This window comes from Microcaecilia unicolor, chromosome 11 (assembly GCF_901765095.1).
Source record: "Microcaecilia unicolor chromosome 11, aMicUni1.1, whole genome shotgun sequence".
NCBI classification, from domain to species: Eukaryota; Metazoa; Chordata; class Amphibia; order Gymnophiona; family Siphonopidae; genus Microcaecilia; species Microcaecilia unicolor.
The window spans coordinates 14,355,589-14,378,535 of NC_044041.1; the positions used below are offsets into that span (position 1 = coordinate 14,355,589).

Here is a 22,947-nt window from a genome sequence, read left to right on the forward strand (position 1 = left end):
TGCCCATAGTCTGTTCTTTCTCCATGGATAGCTAGGATGTGCAGCCACACAGATGGTGATGTCACCACATGATGGTGCCGGTCGATCAGGATGATTACCAGAGCACGAGAAAGTTAAAGAATGCCTTCCCTTGCACAACGGTCCTGCACTACTGATGTTAATTGCCACAGGCAGTCATTTATTATCAGTTTTCCTTGTCGTCATAACTTATTTTCTGTGATCTATGTACATTTAATTAGCTGAAACCTGGATTCAAACATTATCCCTCATGTAACCACAGAGGAGGTAAATCTATAAATTGGTGCTTGTAGTTAACATGCTACTGCCCAGAAAAATTGTCATGCATGTAAATTCAGTAAGCACCATTCTATAAAGGCATGTATCACTGGTGTGGCGTGCAACTGCTAGGGGGCGTGCCAGTGGGCGGAGCTTCGGCAGGGGCGCTAGTTGATATAAATATCTTACAGAATCCTGTCAGGTGCGCCATGTCTGTGACAGGTGTAACTAATGATGCATTACGTTTTTGGCGTGCCAGTGGTGGCCTGCCCTGGTATTCTATGACGGAATCATGGATCAAGAAACTGTTATAGAATTGGTGCTCAGCTTGCCCCAGTGGTGGTAAAAAATGGCACACAACTTTATAGAATTACCCCTAAAATGTCTCCAACAGACATACGATTTTTGTGTCCATCTTATGGGTCCCAATCACCAGGTCCAAGATTATAATAGATGTCAGAGAGAGCAAGGAAGATTTGTGAGTTGGAGTTAAAAGGAGTACTTTTAAGAAAAAGAGCAGGAAGTTATCAATGACCACATCTTACAAGCGCCGGTCTCTCTTGCTTTTCCAAAGAAACGAGTGTGGATCTGGGTCATGCATTTGATATACCGCCTTTCTGTTGTACAACCAAATCGGTTTATATATCATATACAGGCACTTTCTCTATCCCTAATGAGCTCAGTCTGTTTTTTTTAAGGTATAGTCAGATTCTGTTGAGAGGGTAAGTAAGTTATAAGCATAAAAATTCTGAAATGCCAAAGGTAAAAGCTTGTAAAACAGAATCCACAGCTCTCGCACAAACTGCAGCTAGCCGAGAGGGCGCATGGCGGATCCTTCCACCCTAAAAAGAGCACGATCTTCCTGGCACAGAAACAAGGCATTTGGGGGGGGGGGGGGGGGGCTCCAGTGATGATTCGATTGACATTGAGGAGGGATTTCCCTTCAATCCTCTCTACCTGCACTGCAGAACTAAACTCATGCCAGTGCTGCTTCAGTGTCCAAAGGGAAGGTTAGTCTAGTCTTGACAACTTAATGTCAAAACGTTTTCTTCCTAAAGATATTTTAGTAAAAGGGATCAGTTCATTGTCTGCAGACCTTTTTTCAACTCAAGCCTCGTCAAACATGTTTCTTTCTGCCTTGGCCTCATCCTGTATTTGCTGAGCTTTGGAAGGCACGCCTTTAAAACCTTTATGGCTCAGTGCAGTCCAGTCTTTTAGGTAATTGTGCTACCTGAGAGGCACAGAATTGCTTTACTTCAATCAGTCACTCAATATTTGGGTTCAGATTGTGATTCTAGTTCTTCGAGCATAATTTTAAAGATCTCCTTCACTATCTCCAGATATCGAAGGCTCTCCAGGAGTTCCTTCTGTTCCATCACCTCCATAGCCATTAAAAGAATCCCAACCAGAAGGCATATCATTGTACCCCAAATTTCTTCAAAAGATCTCTGGGATGTCAGTGTTGCAAACTGAAGATGAGCCGACCCTAGAATTAAATTTTTGGGAGCCTTGAAGAATCTAGATGCCCCCTAAGGAACTGATAGCATTGCTTTTACATGAAGTCTTACTTGAAGTGGAAGAACCTCAAAAAAGCCTTTGAAATAAGTATAAAGTGCAAACTACTGTAGGTCACAGTAAGGATCATGTACCCCATTAATCTGTTAAGTAGAATTGGGCACTAAGAAAATTTAGAAGTTCCAATACAACTTCAGGGAAAGAATCAAAATTACTGGATTATATTGGTAAGAGAATTTATCATAACTCAAAAGTTAAATGCTAGAATTGCTGTGCATCAGTTCACGATAACTCAATATCTCTATAATCTCATAGACAGAAAAATGAACGTTTCTGTTCCTTCAGCTTCTAAAACATAAATTTGCTAACAATTTTTTCACTAGATTTGGAAGAATGTGCCAAATTTCTTGATTCTCTTAGCAGATGATGCTTACGATGCTGTTATAAGAGGAGAAGCTGTGGCCATATTAGCAGGAAGGTGGAAAACAAACACCTGGCCCAGGAGAAACTGGGCTGGTGGAACAAACGAGGTAACTGACCAGTATAGCACAAACAGTTTATTGGCTGTTTTCCACCTTCTTTGGTAACATTGCGTCTGTGGCTCTTGTCTGCATTAACTAGAAGACTGGCTTGGCAGAAAGCATCTGGCATTAGAGAGGATGGCCTGGAGTATATAGATGACTCACTATGCACAGGAGAAAACGTCTTCAGAGAAATTTTCAATTTTACAGTTTGACCAGGGTAGATTATTTTTTCCTGTAAGCAACAGTATCAGACTTCTAAAAACCCTTTATCAAAACAAGTGTAACTGGTTAACTTTTTATCAATATGCAAGATAGATCTCATAGACCTCAACAATAATATCAATTGCAAAAGCCAAGAGAAGTATCCACAAAAGTCCACTTTAATCGGGCCAAAGCAGGCATAATTTTTGACTATGCTGCCATTCTGGTAGGTGGTATAGACGGATGCCGCTGAGAGGATAAGTAGTTCTAAATTAATAGACAAATGGGTACGGCAGGGGCGTAGCTACTATAGGGCCACGGGGGCCTGGGCCCCCGTAGATTTGGCCCTGGACCCCCCCTGCCAACGACCCTCTCAACCCCCCCCTCCCGCCGCCAACCCTCCATCGCCGTCTGCTATCTTTGCTGGCGGGGGACCCCAACCCCCACCAGCTGCCGTCTGCTACCTTTGCTGGTGGGGGACCCCGCCCCGGACCCCCCTGCCAACGACCCTATCAGCCTCCCCTCCCGCCGTTGCCGTCTGCTACCTTTGCTGGTGGGGGGACCCCAACCCCCGCCCCGGACCCCCCTGCCAACGACCTTATCAGCCTCCCCTCCCGCCGTTGCCGTCTCCTACCTTTGCTGGCGGGGGACCCCGACCCCAACCCCCACCAGCCGAAGTCTTCTTTCTTCGTTTTGTTTCTGAGTCTGACGTCCTGCATGTTGTACGGAATGTCATCAAACATGGTTACAGACTAAGGACCATGTTTACTAAGCCACACTAGAGGCACACTGTTTTTTGTTTTTTGTTTTTTTTGTTTGTTTTTTTTTATGATTCAACAATTTTTATTGATGACAATGCTTAGGAAATACAACCAAAAGTTCAATACACATAACAACAACCATAAACCTGTACTCCCTAGAACACCGCAGTACAATCCGTTATCAAATTTTTTTACATTTTATCCCTCCCCCCCTTCCATCTGATATCTTTTTAACAATGTATTGTTTCAGCAAGTTTTTAGTGATGATAAATCAAAGTGTACCAATCCCACCGTAAATATCAAAAATTCCATTATCAATACATGTTCAAAAAGGAAACACCAATACAGGCTTATCAAGGAATGTGATTGTCACTCTAAGGCAGTGAACTTGAACCAGCACTAGGTTCTTTCAGCCAGCTCTTCTTCAAGGGGGAGCAGAGGGTCCGCTCTTTGTTGACCCCACCGCATCCCCGGTTTCATACGACTTCACATAAGGAAGCTTAAAACGAGGGAAATTCACTTTCATGCCTTCACAATATTTCACACTACTGTTTTTTAGCGTGCGCTAACCATGTAGATGCCCATGATATTCCTATGGGCGTCTACATGGTTAGCGTGCTCTAATTTTTAGCACATGCTAAAAATGCTAGTGCACCTTGGTAAACAGGGCCCACATTCTATTATCACTCCTTTCCACAAGGAAACCTTGTTTCATCAAATTCTTTTGGACCAGCAGGAAATTTTGCTGGTTTGTTCAAATGTTATAAAGTTCCACTGCAAGAAAGGAACAAAGGATTCTATTCAAAATACTTTTTCATTCCAAAGAAAACCGGGGGACTGTGTCCAGTTTTGAACTTTCAGAATTTAAAGAAAAAAAGAGAAGTTCTGTATGAATTCTTTAGGCTCAATTCTTCCCCTTTTGCAAAGGGATGGCTGGATGATAAGCTTGGCTCTAAAGGAACTCTTACCTATACGTGCATAATGGTAGTTGCTGTACAGCTATGCAGAGAAGAGCTTTTTTCCCCATACATGGACATTGGGCTAATTTAATAAAACTCACATCGGGGTATATTCTGTGCATTGTAAAAAAAAATCGGTGCAGCTTCTTACAGAAAACAGAAAATTGAATTTTCCGAGTTTTTCTCACACAGTGTTTAGAGTACATTGGAGCAGTGATAGATATGTGTATTCACAAGGATTCTTGCCACAGCAAAGATATTAACTTTTTTGTTCAAGATATCTCAACAAGATCTCAAGTATCAACAAGGAATATTATGTAGTAGTTAGGACACGTGGCTGAGCCACATTTGTAGTACACATGGCTCACTTACACATGAGGGAGTTAAAACAGCAATTCAAGAAGCAATGGCCTCAGCATTTATGAACATTCAGATATCTGGTACAGAGCAAAATCACAAGTGTGATTCAGTGGCGGGCAAATTCTCTGAATTTACTCAGAGGGAAAATAACCATAGCTCAGCCTCAGCTAGTCTTGTCTTAACCATGGATGCATCCAATCTATGCTGGAGAGCCCATCTCGTTCAATTGTAGACTCAAGGTACGTATTCAGTGACAGAGTTAAGGTTGTAGAATTCTATATCAACACGCGTGGATCTTGCATATTTGGGAAATAGCACTCAAAATGAACGCTATCCAGTCTTTTTATTGAATGTCGATATCCAGTCTTTTCGTGGAGTGTCGCGTGTATGATTATCTCCCAGTTGGTGAGCGGGAGACCCATTCTCTGAGAGCTAGGAGCTTTTTGCATTATATATATGCTGCTTTGGAGGAGGGAGGTCTTCTAGAAGGAGAGCATCCCCCTGATAGGAAGTACTCCTGTAGCCAGGACTATTCTGAAGCAACTAATGTCTCAACTTCTGCCCAGGCAGGAAGGGTTAGGATTGCTGTTGTAGTTGGTGTTTCGATCATTAGGCATATAGAAGCTGGGTGGCTGGTGGATGTGAGGATCACCTGGTCACTTGCCTGCCTGCTGCAAAGGAAGGTGGTGGATCTCACACATCATCTAGACAGGTTCTTAGATAGTGTTGGGGAGGAGCCGGCTGTCTTGTTACATGTGGATACTAATGACATAAGAAAATGTGGGAGGGAGGTTCTGGAAGTCAAATTTAGGCTCTTAGAAAGTTGAAGTCCAGATCCTCCAGGGTAGCATTTTCAGAAATGCTTCCCGTTCCACGCACAGGACCAAGAAGGCAGGCAGAGCTCTATGGTGCAGGAATGAGGGATTTAGATTCAGTAGGAACTGGGCAACATTCTGTGAAAGGGGAAGACTATTCTGAAAGGATGAGCTCCTTTGAGCAGGGACTGTCCTCCTTTATTAAATTGTACAGCGCTGCGTAACCCTAGTAGCGCTCTAGAAATGTTAAGTAGTAGTAAAAAGGAGATAGAGCAGCTTTTAAACTAGAATTGGGGGGAGGTGGTAAGCTGACAGTGCATGGTTCTGTATGGAGTATCCTTGAAGGATACTATTGAAACAGGACATTTAGGGAATCCCAGTAGAGAGGTTTCAACAATGCAGAAAGTAAACCAGGTGTGCTTAATGAGAGAGCAAGGTAAAGGATGCACATTATCCCCTTCAACTTCTAAGCAGCTTGTAGATCCAAAGAAAAAAACACAATCTGAAGTGCCTGTATACAGATGGTAGAAGCCTAAAAAATAAGATGGGAGAGTTAGGGCATATAACACTAAATGATGAGGTAGATATAGTGGGTATCTCAAGACTTGGTGGAAAGAGGACAATCAATGGAACACTGTGTTAACAGGGTACAAATTGTATTGCAGTGATGGAGAGGATCAAATTGGGGGGTTGCACTATATGTTAAAGGAATTGAGAAATAAAATAAACATCTCACGTGAAATAGCAATGTGGAATCATTATGGATAGAAATCCCATGTGTGAAGGGAAAGAGTATTCTTGTAGGGCTGTTCTACCGTCCACCGGGACATAACAAATAGCCAGATGAAAAAACATTTACAGAGATTAGGAAAGCAAATTGGGCAACACTGTAATACTGGGTGATTTAATTACCCCAATACTGACTGGATAAATTTTACATCAGGGAGTGCCAGGGAGATAACTTTTCTAGGTGTAATAAACTGCTTCTTGGAGCAACTGGTCAAGGAACTGACAAGAGGTGGAGCCATTTTGAATCTGGTCCTTGGTGGTGTGCAGGGCATAATGTGAGAGGTGGCATGTTGGCTCCTCTGGGAAACAGTGATCATAACATGGTAAAGTTTTAAGCTACTATCTGGGATGAACCCACAAAGAAAATCTACTGTAGCTGCATTTAATTTTTGAATAGGTGACTATAATAAATGAGGAAAATGGTTAAAAATAAACTAAAAGGATCAGCTGCTAAGGTTAGGACACTAAATCAGGCGTGAAAGTTATTAAAAAAAATACCATCTTGGAAGCCCAGATGAGATACATTCCACGTATTTGCAAAGGTGGCAAGAAGAGAAAATGACAGCCACCGTGGTTAAAAGGTGAAGTGAAACAGGCTATTACAGTCAAAGGATTGTGCTTCAAAGAATAGAAAAAGGACCCAAGTGGAGAAAATAAGAAGCAACATAAGCACTGATAAGTCAGATGCAAAGCATTAATAAACAATGCTAAAAGAGAATATGAAAAACTTGCCACAGAGGCTAAAACTCACAGAACTTTTTCAGGTACATCAGAAGCAGAAAGCCTGTGAAGAAATTTGTGGGACCGTTAAATCATGAAGGAGCACAAGAGGCACTTGGGGAGGACAAGGCCATAGTGGAGAAACTGAATGAATTCTTTGCTTTGGTCTTTACGGAAGAAGATATCTATCTACCTGTACTGGAAATGGCTTTCATGGGTGGTGATGCAGAGGAGTTGAAAGAAATCTCTGGGAACCCTGGAAGATATACTGAGCCAAGTTGACAAATTAAAAAGTAGTAAATCACCTGGACCAGATGGCATACAGGGTACACAAAGAACTCAAGCATGAAACTGCTGATTTACTGTTAGTAACATGTAACCTATCATTTAAAATCATCCATCTTACCTGAATATTATTGTGCTTTAAAAGCTATCCTGACTGCTGCCATCGTGTGATGACATTACCATCTGTGCATCTGTAGGATTCTGCTTTCCATGGAGAACATCTGTTACAGATATGCAACTTTGCTTTATCTTCTTTCTCTGACATAATGTATATTGTTATGGTTTTCCAGTTGGCGTAAAATGTGTGCACCTTGTGTGGCTGCACTGTTTAAAAAAAATGTTTTTCTTGGATCTATACATATAGTTAGTATTGAATATTCATGTTGTGTGGGGGTTTTTTTTCGTTTTGGGGGTTTTGTTTTTTTGCATGGTGCAACAGTTGCATGGGATTCTGAGACTCAGCACAGTAGCATCACAATTTACCTTCATTCTCATTTTTGGGATGTGGCCTTTTTAAAACCTGTAACCCACTCTTTCTTTAAAAAAAAATCTGTTCAAATCTCAATATATGTACTTTGGAAGAAAGGCAGGAGAGAGGAGATATGATAGAGACATAATACATCTATGAAATAAATGTAAAAGTGGTAGGCCTCTGAAAGGAAGCTTTGGAATGAGGGTTATAAAAGAAAGGTGAAAAGAGAGGCTCAGGAGTAATCTAAGAAAATAATTCTTCACAGAAAGGGTGGTGGATGCATGGAGTGACCTCCCAGCGGAGGTGGTGGAGAGGACTGGATCTGAATTCAAGAATGCTTGGGATAAGCCCCGAGGATCTCTGAAGGGAGCTTACGTGGTATGAATGGGCAGGCTGGATAGGCTGTACGGTCTTCTTTATCTGCCATTATTTGGAGGAGTGGAGATGAGGGAAAGCTGCCAAAAGTTTCCTAAGTACATTTTGCTGATACTGCTTTCTTTAGCTTAGCTTACTGTACCTCCTATTACATTAAAGTGCATTGTTTCCTTTTTTTTAACATTTGAAAAGTCCCTAGTGGGGTGGAGTAGTCTAATGGTTACTGCAGCAGGCTTTGATCCTGATGACCTGAGTTCAATTCCCACTCAGCTCCTTGTGACCTTGGTCAAGTCACTCAACCCTACATTGCCCCAGGTACAAAAACTAACATTGTGAGCCCTCTAGGGACAGAGAACGTACCTGCATATGTGTACAGCGCTGTGTACATCCAGTAACACTATAGAAATAAGCAGCAGTAGTAGGGTAGTCTGTCTTTTTTTTTTTTTTTTTTGTTACATTTGTACCCCGCGTTTTCCCACTCATGGCAGGCTGTATGCAGCAGGCAATGGAGGGTTAAGTGACTTGGCCAGAGTCACAAGGAGCTGCCTGTGCCGGGAATCGAACTGAGTTCCTCAGTTCCCCAAGACCAAAGTCCACCACCCTAACCACTAGGCCACTCCTCCACTGTTGCTACTATTTGAGATTCTACATGGAATGTTCCACCAATGTGGTCGCGCAGGCTTCTACATGGAATGTTGCTAGTAGAATAGCAACATTCCGTGTAGAATCTCCAATAGTAGCAACATTCCGTGTAGAATCTCCAATAGTAGCAACATTCCGTGTAGAATCTCCAATAGTATCTATTTTATTTTTGTTACATTTGTACCCCGTGCTTTCCCACTCATGGCAGGCTCAATGCGGCTTACATGGGGCAATGGAGGGTTAAGTGACTTGCCCAGAGTCACAAGGAGCTGCCTGTGCCTGAAGTGGGAATTGAACTCAGTTCCTCAGGACCAAAGTCCACCACCCTAACCACTAGGCCACTCCTCCACTGTTGCTACTATTTGAGATTCTACATGGAATGTTCCACCAATGTGGTCGCGCAGGCTTCTACATGGAATTTTGCTAGTAGAATAGCAACATTCCGTGTAGAATCTCCAATAGTAGCAACATTCCGTGTAGAATCTCCAATAGTAGCAACATTCCATGTAGAATCTCCAATAGTATCTATTTTATTTTTGTTACATTTGTACCCTGTGCTTTCCCACTCATGGCAGGCTCAATGCGGCTTACATGGGGCAATGGAGGGTTAAGTGACTTGCCCAGAGTCACAAGGAGCTGCCTGTGCCGGGAATCGAACTCAGTTCCTCAGTTCCCCAAGACCAAAGTCCACCACCCTAACCACAAGCCACTCCTCCACTCTATTTCCTCCTTAAGCTATATGCTCCACCCCAGTTTAGAGGAGAGTGGTGGTCTCTTTCCTCCTTTTTTTTTTTTTTTTTTTTCCTTTTCGATAGGTGGAATCTACCTATTCTTTTTGAAGGGGTGGTTGATTAAATCTCCACCCTTCACCTTTATTTGTTTGCCAACAGACTTCAATTCCTGACTCGGAAAGCAACTTGGATCCGAACTGCTTGTCTCGCTGCAGCACAGAGATTTTCTCTGAAGCCAGCTGGGAGCAAGTGGATAAACAGGATACAGAGGTACAGACTAACTCCCAGTTCTGTTCTGCTGCATACTGGTCAGTTGTTTGTTCTATAACTCCCTCTCTTCTGTTAGGACATTACTTTTCTGATCTGCAGCATTCCCATTTCTTGTGAATCACCTCTGTTGTCCTACTTTGGCTTCTGCTGAGTGATTACAGCAAAGCCTAGCGATACAGGAACTGGCAAGTTTGAGAGAACATGCTTATGCCAGATAGCAGGGAACACATTAGGAAGATACATTGAGTTCCTCTTTCATTGTGTTGCTCGCAAAAGAGTGTTTCCTTAGCCTGGTGGCATCTCATCAGCATAGGGTTATGGTATTTAACTGCAATGGTGGTCTCTTGTCTTTGGTCTGTGTTTTCTCCAACTTTGTCCCTTACTCTGTTCTGTCTTAGGTATTCTGCCTTGCTTCCCACTATTATGTCTGCTGCTGCCTGCTAATATTGATGTATTTTGCAGGTAACACGATGGCTTCCTGATCACCTAGCTGCAAACTGCTATGGCTGTGACAGCAAGTTTTGGTTGGCTAGCCGGAAGCATCACTGCAGGTGAGGCTGTGGGGGATGCGCTGGGAAGGGAAGGGGGGGACTCGAAGGCATACACATCAGGTGGTGTGGCATATGAAGAGCCATCTTACATGGCCTGTTCTCATTTTCCTGGTTCCTTACTCTTTCAGGGATTTCATTTATTTATCTTTACAGATAATTAAGTTAGGCAGGTTGACTTGTCCACATGCCTTTTGTACTGTGGACATTTTTTGAATATGTGGTTCAATTGCCCACTTTCCTTTATGGTATGCTTGCTGTTCAGTGTCCAATAATTGTTCCGTTTGTGTTTCCGTTACCTAGCCCATGTGTGATATTTTGCAGTTCAGGGGAAGCTGTAGATCACTTTATGTAAGGGTCTCCATTATACCTGAGTGCATACAGGGGCACCTCAGCTTTGAACCAAGAGATCTTTCAAAGGAGGAGTGCAGTTATCTTCCTTTCTCAAGGCTGTTCAGAGCAAGCACTCCTAATCTACTTTTAGCTGAGCAGGACATAAATTACTGAGCCTTTTGACGACAAATGTCAAGCTTGTTTATCATGCATGACTTCCAGTACTGAAAAGTTTATAATACCTCACCTTCAGTCTGTAGGGTTCTTTTTCAATCATGCCTTATGCTCTCCTTTCTCTCCTGTAAAACCATGCTAAATGCAGCCGTAGATTAGCTTTACTGATGTCTTCTCCTCTTGTCTGTCTGTCGTTGTGCAGCATTTCCCCTTGAGCACAATCCTTCCTCCTTAGACTTTTCCTTGTGAAACAATTCCATCTTTCAGCTGTTTCTTCCCTCCTTGCAGGGACAGCGAGCATGCTGATGAAACCTGGTGAGCATTTATAATGGTCTCTCAGTTAGCTGTTGCTTCTCTCTTACTACGCCAAACTAACTCTGACTTCCTATAGGTTGGGAGCTTGGGGACATAGGCAAAGGAAGACTGTTGAAGGTAAAAGCAGAAAATACACTAGTCTGACAGGAAGTTTCAGGAGCCCCAGCGTAAGCCAAGATTATAGGGTACTGGGGTGAAATGGGAAGTTCAAGAACCAGGAATACTGTTGCATTCTGAATAGTCCTGTGCAGAAGGAAGGGATCCTCAGGAGCTTAGCCTAGAATGGGTGGCAGAGCTGGTGGTTGGGAGGCGGGGCTAGTGCTGGGCAGACTTATACGGTCTGTGCCGGGGCTGGTGGTTGGGGGGGCGGGGATAGTGCTGGGCAGACTTATACGGTCAGTGCCAGAGCTGGTGGTGGGAGGCGGGACTGGTAGTTGGGAGGCGAGGATAGTGCTGGGCAGACTTATACAGTCTGTTCCAGAGCTGGTGGTTGGGGGGGGGTGGGACTAGTGCTGGGCAGACTTATACGGTCTGTGCCGGGGATAGTGCTGGGCAGACTTATACGGTCAGTGCCAGAGCTGGTGGTGGGAGGCGGGGTTGGTGGTTGGGAGGCGGGGATAGGGCTGGCCAGACTTATATGGTCTGTGCCTTGAAGAGGACAGTACAAATAAAAAAAAGTAGCACATATGAATTTATCTTCTTGGGCAGACTGGATGGACCGTGCAGGTCTTTTTCTGCCGTCATCTACTATGTCCCACCAGATGGGTCCTGCCTCTCTGGTCAGCAGAACAGGAAGATTAATTACAGCTTCTCCTTTCCTTGCTCTCTGCAGCCCTTTCTCAATCATCTGGTCTATGATGAAAGAGTTCCATCAGTATTTAGTCACTGGCAGGGACAACAACATTACTAGAGAGAAAAAAGCAGTAGACCTTAGCACTATGTGGGACAGATCAGAGCAGTGGAACACGCTGATCTCCTTTGAAAACGGTGAACCAGCCTAGGTCCGTTAAATCTGGTGGGGAAAAGTGTGCTTAGAATCAAAAGTTGTAAGGGTTGTGTCCCCTTCACGTATCTTGAATGTATCTGCTGTTGCTTGCTTAAACGGTGACTTCTCAGAATATCGACAGTGACTGTTCATGAGTGTGCTTACATTAGAGGACAGGGGACTGCCCCTCAGTGAGGAGAGTAAGGACTTCACTGGGCTGTGCACTTACAAGGGAAGAAGTGTACTCCCCCTTTCACTCTAGCCTCTCAAAATAAAATGGGTTTTTTGGGTGGGGGATGGAGGAGAATACTTGGTAATGCATTTCATCCCTGGAAAGTAATTATTGGAGAAACTTTAAATCTCTAATCTGCATTTAATGATTTGGGAAGCTATATGGAATAAGTTAGGTTGAAGTGAGCCATTTAAGAAAAATACTGACACAAATATTTTCCATATTAAGATTCTAGTAAGAATTCCTGTTAAATATTCAGTGGGGTAGTAGAACTGTGGTATTCCAACATATTTTTTTGTCCAGTTCATTGCACTGTTTCCAGACAAGTTTAGTTAGGCAGTAGAGTGATTTTCACTAGATTTACACTATCATGAGCAGTGCACTTTTCCATATATCCTCGTCACTGTTAATGATAGTGAGTCATACCAAGCAGAAACATCCATAAACATTTCTCTTTGCTGTATTCATGCTACAAAGTTTCAAACATTTTGTCCTGCTCAGTTAGTTTGGATGATGAGAGCCAAATGGAGACTTATTAAATTCTCCCACTCACTAATCTTTGTCACAGGTTCTTGTCACTTGCCAGTCGTCTGTGTGCCTCTGCATACAGACCTGCTCCAGGAATGTGCATTTGTGTTCTCTGTGGCATGGATTGTGTGGCTGCATGTCAGATTCTCTGCACTGCCCTTCTTGAGTGTGGATCACACATGGAACTTGTCTGCCATTCTTTGCCTGTTTAGTAAATGTGCATGATGCCTACGGCATTTTCATTCGAAGAAACATTCTGCAGTTGGCGTCACTGGAAAATCTTATTAATTTTTTAAAGAATTTTGATTTTATTTAAGTGGGGATGAGGGAAAACATTTTACCATAATAGTTTTTATTAACCTGATAAATATTTTAACTGTGGCATTTAAGGTGTAGTGTACAATGCATGTGAAAAGAATAGGGAAAAACTTCAAGATTGGGAATAGTTTTAATTGTTTTTTGTTTTTCTCCATCTTTTCCTTCTCTTCTGTTTCTTTATGGTGAAAGGAATTGTGGGAACGTGTTTTGCTCCAGCTGCTGTAACCAGAAGGTGCCAGTCCCCAGCCAACAGCTGTTTGAGCCCAGTCGAGTTTGCAAGTCTTGCTACGGCAGCCTGCAGCCCAGTAGCTCCAGCCTTGATCTTGAACTGGATAAGCCTATCTCTGCCACTTCAAACTGAAGCTCCAGCCCACAAGGGGAGGGAACCAGGGTTTTATATGCACATTCTCCGAGGGCTAGGAATTGTGATGCCTAGAGAAGAAGGTCAAGCACTTGGGCATTTCGTGTATGACAACTCAGAGGAACAGTACTCTCAGGAGTACCACAGAAAGCTGTGGGTCTTTCCTCCCATCTTCCTTTTGTGTCTTTGAGGGTTTTTGTTTTTTTGAGGGAGAAATGCTGAAGACAGAGAGGGAGAATGGGGGTGAAGAATGAAGTGCCCTTCCTGCTGTTAGCTGCCCTACTTCTAAACAAGCAGGTGTTACATGAGTTTCAGGGCAAGTGAAGGAAAAGGATGAGTGTAGCAGAATGAATTCCACCATCTTTTATCAGAAAGAACATAATTATCCCCCCTCCCTATCTTCTCAGAATCCAGAGCCTGGTTTGGATGCATCCGAGCTTTTCTTCCCCATTGCAGACCATTCAGTAAATGAAATGCAGATTCAGGTTTGCATTGATAAACTTCCAACCTCTGGACTTGGCTTTTTTTCTTTTCCTCTGATTATGTCCAATTTTATTTGCAGAGGTAGAGTACAATGCTGCTTGTCATGATAGCTCATATTGCTACATTTCCTGTGTTTGGTACTCTAGATATCCTTTCTTACAGATGCCAACTTTGGGGGGGGGGGATAGGTTGGAGAAACAACCCATAATTTCTTGTTCTTTATTTCTAATTCCTAACTCTTTGAAATATCTGGATCTCTGAATGGCAGGAGAGAGATTCTGCCACACTTGGATTCAGCAAACACAAATCAGTAGTTAATTTAATTTTCATTTAAAATGACATGTATAGACTGCTTCTGTTTAGAGGCAAGTTACAATCATAAGAATATTTGGATGAAAATTTTTTAAATCGGTTAAATGTCAAGAAAATCTATAGAAGTTGCAAAGTATTTTTTTGTCACCTTGCTCTAAGCTAGAGCTTACTACAACTTGGCATATACTCTGTGTATACCAACAGTCTCCTAAATTAGTAGGGTGTCAGATGTGGTTTGCCTCACTTTTGTGGCTCTTGTAACCTACATATTTTTCTACCAGTCTTTAAAGTATTTCATTGGGATCTAGGATGTCATTGGTGTCACAAAACTGTTTCTTTTATGACTGTATAGTGGAGTGAATACTTCAGAGATTTGAACTAGCCCAACTTTCCCTCATAATGTTTCCAAGAGTTTTGAATCACTATAGAGAAATGCTGCCTAGAGTTTGATTTTTCTCCCTCCCCCCACGTGTGTGTGTTTGGGGCTCTCTGATCTGCCTTCAAGAACTGAGTGGAGATGGAATTTCACACTCCAGTATTTCTACCTCTGCAATTATTTGTTAAATCTTTTTTTTTCTAAGCCTTAGTCACGGCATATCCCCAATCACTTAGGAAGCTAATTGGCTGGAGATATGCAAGTCTGCCATTCTTGAAGACGATAGCAGTAGTTTTAACTTTTTTGTCTGTGGACATGTGTAATGTTCTACTTCTGGTACTGTATAGCAGATCCAGACTCCTGAACAGGTGATAGGGTGGGTCCTAGGAGGTAAATATTGGACAGTTAACTTATTTTACAGTGTTAATGTTTAGCGAGACCACAAAAACAATTTTGTCATGACCTAGTCAGGACAAAAATAAGTGCAGAATCAAACACCTATTACACACTTCAACTGATCTACAGATGCTTTCTGAGTCAGATGGTCCCTGGAAAAGAGCAGTGCATGTCTACACACGCAGAGGAAGTGTTTTGTGACGGATAATGCTAGTCTCATGGTCTGCTAGGTGCTGAGTGGTGGCCGTAGGGGTTTCTTATATATGATGGGAAGCGTTGCTCCTAGGCTTTTACTCTTGGTCGTTGAAGCACTTTTTTGAAATATGTTTCTTTGTACAGGAGAGGTGATCCTTCTCTGTAGCTCTGTATATATATAATCCTTTCCTGAAGAAGAGGAAAGTGCTCCTATATTTTTCATTTTTTTGTCAAAGCAAGAAGTAAATACTTTAGCATTGTTAAATATATAAATAAAACTGTAATAAAGTTAGAGTTTTGCATGGTAGCATTTTCAGACATTTTGTGTTTTTTGTTTTGGGGGTTTTTTTCACCACTTACATGATGGTTGAAGCTTTAAAGGAAATTTGACCAAAACTCTGGTTAAACAGCAACAAAAAAAGTGTTTGAATTACTCCAGAAGAGTCATCCGACTGCCTGGTAAGTCTGGTTTCAGGTTCAGTGCAGATGCATGAGCGATTTGCCTGCACCTACCTCCATTATCCCAAAAACCCAATGAACTAGGTGTGGCTGGAAACTGAAGTGAGAACTACTTGTCTGGAAATGTATTTCAGGATACATGCTTCCATGTTTTAAATTTTATAGATATATTAAATGCTCTGGCATACCACCCTTTAGTTTGAAATTGCCCCGGGAGGGGGGGATGAGGAGTTTAATGAAAATGAATAGGAAAGGCATGCATTTCTCAACTAAAAACACTCAACTACCACAGATGGGAAGACCTGAATGCTGAATACCTTGAAGAGGCACAATTTACAGTTCCAACACAATCACTAAATGTGGGAACAATTACTCGTGGTAAATTGTAAAATTCACAAGTTGACTGATAATCAGCCTGTGAAAAACCAGCCTTTTTTCCACTTGTCTTTTTTTTTTTTTTATGCATAAGTCCTATATATTTGTTTTCTGTAAAAGTTTTAGAAATTTGAGACGAGGATAAAAAGGTTAAGGTTTAGCAAATATGTAATGTAGCAATCCCTTGCAGTTTTTATCTGAGCACTCGACCCACCGTCTTCAAACACACTAGAACTGTGTCACACCTCTTTAAAGCTCTCTAAAATAAGTAGCTGTAAGAAAGTCATCTCTAACAGACTCCTCCAAATCGACTTGTTTCAGACAGTATGAGGTTAATTTTATAAGCAATTTGAATGTGTAGAACAGTGTTTTACGTGTGCATATGCGTATGAAATTGTCAAGCCGTGTAGGTGGTAGGAAAACTTAGTTACATCTTTGTGGAGAGCCCGAAAGAGCCACTGAAGTGGGTAATATCACCGGAATGGAAATTTTATAAGCAATTTGAATGTGTAGAACAGTGTTTTACGTGTGCATATGCGTATGAAATTGTCAAGCCGTGTAGGTGGTAGGAAAACTTAGTTACATCTTTGTGGAGAGCCCGAAAGAGCCACTGAAGTGGGTAATATCACCGGAATGGAACTGAGTCAGGACATCTCTCCCAGAGCTCAGAAAACTCTAGAAAGTCTTTCGGAGCTTGCCTAGGTATTCTTGTGCTCCTAACAGTAGTGTCGCTGTCCTCAGTTTTTAGCAAATTTCATCTAGTGAAGAGGAATATGTGGCTGTTACATCCTGCTGTCCACAGGGAACATGCATTACAGGTTGCACTTCCTGCATGGACAAGCAAGTTCGTAAGTCACATGAGCCTACCAAGCTGTGGATTGTGAAAATTCAACTAAGCATGGCAGTCTATGCCTCACAATCTATGCAGAGTTAGGAGGACCCCAAACATCCTCTCATTTAGAACATCAGAGTGGTGAAACTATCACAAAAAGTGAAAAGGAAGAGGGAAAAGCCTCATTGGCATAAAACAGCCTCCTTGATATTTACTTAATATTTGTTCACTTTAGTGCATTTGTAAAAAGTACAGACGTTTTTGTTCTTAGCTTTCAAAGTGAATAGCCCTTCTGCTAAACTTCACTGCCCATAAAGCTGGTGGAGAATGTGCAGGTAGGTGGCTCTTCTGATGAGTGACTGGATCCATTAAAGTCCTGGGTCTGGTGGTTCTAGTGGCACCTGATTGGCCCAGGAGGCTGGGTATGCAGAGCCAGTCAATCTCAAGTAAGATAAAGGGCTGATGCTGTTGCAGAACAGATACTGGCTCCGTTGGGCATCCTGTCTCCTGTTTGTCTCAGAGTGGGCCTTGAAAAGTGAGATGGGATTTTGGAGTTAAGCTCATGACTTTTCCAATAGCTCAATGAGTTACATTCAGGTACAGTAGGAATTTTCTGATCCTCAGAGGGCTTATAATCTAACTTTCTGTACCCAAGGCAATGGAAGGTTGGGTGCCTTGCCCATGATCACAAAGAGTGGCAGTGGGATTTGAACCTGATTTCCTTGAGTTACAGCTTGCTGCTCTAACCATTAGGCCAGGCCTCCATTCCAAAGGTCTTGACTGAAGGAAAATCTAGTATATGAACTTTTTCATGAGTTAGAGAATTGATCATTTGTGTGAATCCTAGTGCTGTCATCGTGTCCAGGAAGTCAGCTGTGGTAGTATCTGGGATTTCAATGTGTAAGTTAAAATCTCCCATGATCAAGGGATTTCAGAGTGTAATTTAAAATCTCCCATAATCACCATCCTAGGGTAATTCAGGGCACTTGTATGATCAGATCAAGGAATTCTTGCGCAGATAATGTGTTGAGGTGCTCAGTATGGTATATATTAGGATTTACCACCTTTTTGAAGAAATTCACTCAAGTTGGTGTACAGCAAGTATAAGTCAAACATAAGCAATAGACAATTACAGCAGGGTATGTCTCTTATGGGCTTGGAGAGTGTTTAGAGTCCTGCTGTGGAGAACGGGAAATCTTTGTTCCAAGCATCCATTCCATTTTACTCTCCTTTCCTGTAGAAGTGTTTGGCTGTTGGCTTATTGAAGATTTGGGTAACAGCACTGGCATGTTCTAGTGACAAGGGTACAGGGAGCTCCGTTGTCCAGAGATCCTGATGTTGTGCATTTCTTGAGAGGGTGTTGTATCTCTGGCTGCTTGTTGAGAGTTCTGCCAACCTGGGCTCTTAATTTTGTTCTCAAGGCTTTCAATTAGGCACTCCTCAGGGTGACATTCTTGGTGGCAATTTATTTAGTGAGGTGAATTTCAGAGCTTCAAGTGCTTTCCTGTAGGGAACCTTTTCAGGTGGTTTCTCAGCCATCCTGTACGAGGGGGAGGATTGTGCTTTTGGTCTCCTGATGTTTTTAGAGTTCTATTGTGCTACTTAGAGGTGACAGTTTTCAATCTATTTTTTTCACTGCTTCAACCTTTCTGTAGCCTCGAACAAGTCTGACAGCTTCAGCTTATAGTCTGAATGGTCAAGTGATACCCAAGGGGTTGCTAACCCATTCAACCAGACCTGAGAAAATTCTGAGATTTTTCAGGACAAGCTTACTTGGTGATGTGATCATTGTATTCTTTTACAAAGCACTGTCATTTGGACAGGAATGTCACCTTCAGAGTGGGAGCGCTCAGGACAACTGCTGCAGATTACCTCCTGTTTTGAGGGGTGCTTTGTTGCATGCCATGCATCTGGACTTACCTGGTGAAACAGTAAGGGATGAAAATATTTGGGCTTAGGACTCAAGGAAAGAAAATGAGCAGGTTAAGATCGCATTTTTCTTTTGCTATGGTTGACCTAATCTGAAATATTAAAAACTGCTAGAGAGGTGAAAAGGTAAGTGTAGCATGGGCTTGTTGAATGAGACTTTAAACATTAAAATATTCAGTGGGGTAGTTAGTCCCATTTTGGTGGTGGGTTGATTAAGGGAGTTCCAGCCAGGCCTTGGTGCTAATAACTGGAGGAAAATCCAGAAAGTTAGACAGTTGTGAGGAGAGGGAAGGAAATGCTGCAACTGAATTGCGACAGCTACCACATTAACTGACTAGGGCAGTGGTTCCCAACCCTGGTCCTGGAGGCACCCCAGCCAGTCAGGTTTTCAGGATACCCACAATGAATATTCATGACATTGCATTCATTGCTGCCACTGCATGCAAATCTCTCATGAATATTCATTGTGGGTATCCTGAAAACCTGACTGGCTAGGGTGCCTCTAGGGTAAGTACATAAGTATTGCCATACTGGGACAGACCAAAGGTCCATCAAGCTCAGCATCCTGTTTCCAACAGTGGCCAATCTAGGTCACAAATATCTGGCAAGATCCCCAAAAGTTACAAAACATTTTATGCTGCTTATCCTATAAATAAACAATTGTGCCTATGCTCTGTCGAGCATCAAAATATAACAAAATATTTAAACACACATGAATACAAGTGTATTGCTTCTTCAGCTTATTGAGAGTGGAGTAGTCTCATATGTAACACACGATAGAGGTTATTTGATTTTTCACCCACTGACTGGGTGTATTATCTGTGTGTATTGTCTAATCATTGACTGAACCTCCACCACCCTTTGCTAATCTTATATATGAAGATATATTTCTATTTGTCAATATGCTATCATCTAATTTTATACAGCACTTAGCTTGAACAAGTTGGTGCTCTTAAAACCCCGACAGGTCCCCGTTTCGTGGCTACTTTTTCAAGGGGGAGTCACCAGTTCTAAAACCAAAAACAAGATGCAGCACAAAGTTACTTACAAAATAGTTCTAAAAGGCATATTAGTTGTATAATTACTTGTATTCTAAATAAAATTGCTGTTAGCTTACCAAGTAACAGTCTCAAGTGCAACTGCAGCATTACTCTGTCTCTCTCAAAAATGGCCTATAAATAAGCAGTGGATTTTCCTCAAGTCCATTTTAATAATGGTCTATGGACTTTTCCTTTAGGAAGCCGTCCAAACGTTTTTTTTAACCCCACTAAGCAAACCGCCTTTACCACATTCACTGGCAACGAATTCCAGAGTTTAATTACACATTGAGTGAAGAAACATTTTCTCCAATTCATTTTAAATTTACTACATTGTAGCTTCATCGTATGGCCCCTAGTCCTAGTATTTTTGGAAAGAGTAAACAGACGCTTCACGTCTACCCTTTCCACTCCATTATTTTATAAACCTCTATCATATCTCCCCTCAGCTGTCTTTTCTCCAAACTGAAGAGCCCTAGCCGCTTTAGCCTTTCCTCATAGGGAAGTCATCCCATCCCCTTTATCATTTTTGTCACCTTTCTCTGCACCTTTTCTAATTCCACTATATCTTTTTTGAGATGGGGTGACCAGAATTGAACACCATATTCGAGGTGCAGTCGAACCATGGAGCGATACAAAGGCATTATAACATCCTCATTTTTGTTTTCCAGTCCTTCCCTAATAATACCTAACATTCTATTTGCTTTCTTAGCTGCCGCAGCACACTGAGCAGGTTTCAATGACACCTACATCCCTTTCTTGGTCGGTGACTCCTAACATGGAACCTTGCATGATGTAGCTATAATTTGGGTTCCTCTTTCCCACATGCATCACTTTGCACTTGCTCACATTAAACATCTGCCATTTAGACGCCCAGTCTTCGTAAAGTCCTCTTGTAATTTTTCACAATCCTCTTGCAATTTAGCTTGGAATAACTTTGTGTTGTCAGCAAATTTAATTACCTCACTAGTTACTCGCACCAGGTACTCTCTAAGACTTGCTCTGCCCAGCAAAAACAGGTATGAGCAACCAAGCACCCACAAATAGCAGCTTGGACCACCAACACTGCTACATCAAAGCTCTATTTCAATGGGCTTCTATGCGATGGTTGGGGGGGGGGGGAGGGTTCCTTCAGAGCAGTATCCCTATCCACTGGGGCAGTATTCTTAGTCACTGCAGAGACCAGGGTTGTGAACCCCTGGCCTAGGGTCTATTTTTAATTGGGTAAAGTGAGGCGTGCTGAAGTACAGGAGGCAGGAGCTTGCATCCATTATACAAAGCTGTAGTGCTATCATTGTGACTGCACGGCAGAAAAGATGCTATTTTGACCTGTGTGGTTTTTTTTGTAGGGAAACAAAAAGACTAAGATGGTTTAGACATTTTTGCATGTACATAAGAGAAAAGGGCAACTGAAATCTGACTTCAGTAATACAGCCAAACTGCTTTTTTTTTTTTTTTTAATCATTTCAACACTTCAGCTTATCAAAATTCTGCAATGTTGTAAGTAGGAACTATAAAACATTTACTGTGAATGTACAAGCAGAAGCCAAAGGGTTAAAACAAACTCAGTTCTAATTGTAGCTTTGGTTAAAAAGAAAACCCTCCACCCTATTTGTGTTAACAGCTACACAAAAAAATGCCTATTTTTTTTTTTAGTTTAAAGAAATGTTGAGGTTGGAATATTCAGCAGAATTTACACTAGAAAAGATTTTGAAAATGCTGCTAGGCTGCTAAACATAATTCCATAGTGTCCCTCTAGACCAGCACAGTTGGGTTATGCACTCCTTCCAGGAGACATAGGCTTACTTTGAAGTTCAGTGTGTTCTCAGTCTCTAAGTAATCTGTGCAGCCCTCTGAAGGTCAAGTCTGTACAGTGTCAGCGGATGGCGCTGTGTGTAGTCCTGGTTGGTAGGCTGTAGGGGTCATGCTTAAAAAAGAAAAAAAGATTGGGGAGCAAGGTAGGGGGAATAAAATAAGAAAGCTTGCTTGGTCTCACATCATTTATGCCTGCTGGACTGGGGTTGAGGCCCACAGGGGTGTTGTACCCGAGTCCCTCCCCTCTACTTTCCACAATGGGGAGTACTGTAATGGTGCCTCAGTTTAAGGGTTCTGCCTGCACCATTTAAACAATAGTAAATATTGATCAACTCTTTGTCTCTGTAATTTTGGCTCTTGCCTGCAACTTTCCTACAGAGTTCCCTTGATGGAGCCATGCTACAGGTATGAAGGAGGACTATGGTGTCTCAGTGCTTGAAGTGCTACCCGGCCTGTCAGAGGTGCAGCCTGGATTCAGTAGGGCATTGTTCTTTTTGTGCTGCTCAGGGTGACATTGTAGCACTGGTTCCCAAGGGGGGGGGGGGCAGGCTTTGAGCTCCTCTTGCAGGAACTCAGCAGGCGTTGAGACTAAGGCAGCTCAGTTCAGCCATTTTGAATGTTGTATCTCTGGCTGGAGCCCATCTCTTCAGCGGGGAGTCAGATGGATGCTCTGGTGCTGTCAGGCCCCTCTGGGGTGGATTTTCTTCCCTGACTGTCCTGGTGTTGTAAAAAGCATTTTGCCTGTGCAGAGATATTGCTCAGGTGGGTCAACAGCAGTGGGGGGTGGGGGCTTTCAGAGCCCTTACCTTTTCAGCCTGCTAAATGGCATCACGTGGATTGGGCTGCGGAGAATACTGATCAGGATCCAGCATTGTCCAGATTTTCCATCAAGAAGAGCTGCAGGAGCTTATAGCCCATCTGTCACTGGTGTTGAAGTTTGAGGATGCCTCGGAGGCTCTGTAGACAGTCCTCACAGGGCATATGGAGATCCACCAAATTGTTCTCAATGCACCAGAATATTAAGGATGTCATCCAGACCCAGTGGAATGTCCTGGATGCTACCTTTCGTCTGGCCCGGTCTATGATTCGCCTTTACCCAAGTCCAGATCAGGAACCTTTGTGTCTGAAGGTGGATGCTGTGGTCTCCGCAGTGATTAAGAATACTGTCCCAGTGGATAGGGATACAGCTGTGAAGGACCCCTCAGGACCATCGCATAGAAGCCCATTGAAACAGAGCTTTGATGTATCA

The 22,947-nt window shown here is 42.5% G+C and overlaps 1 protein-coding gene across 10 annotated transcripts in view; it reads left to right on the plus strand.

The window, feature by feature from the left end:
• The window catches only part of MTMR3 (myotubularin related protein 3), a 163,704-nt gene extending 148,654 nt beyond the window's left edge, over nt 1-15,050 (plus strand). For 5 of the 10 annotated variants that reach the window (XM_030217549.1, XM_030217554.1, XM_030217555.1 and 2 more), the window contains 4 exons: nt 9,585-9,695; nt 10,158-10,246; nt 11,039-11,065; nt 13,318-15,050. In XM_030217549.1, coding sequence (XP_030073409.1) covers nt 9,585-9,695; nt 10,158-10,246; nt 11,039-11,065; nt 13,318-13,489 — 399 coding nt within the window. In that variant the 3' untranslated portion in view covers nt 13,490-15,050. The remainder of the gene's footprint in view (nt 1-9,584; nt 9,696-10,157; nt 10,247-11,038; nt 11,066-13,317) is intronic. The other 5 variants (XM_030217553.1, XM_030217556.1, XM_030217557.1 and 2 more) reach the window with 3 other exon arrangements.
• The last annotated feature ends 7,897 nt before the right edge of the window (nt 15,051-22,947 follow it).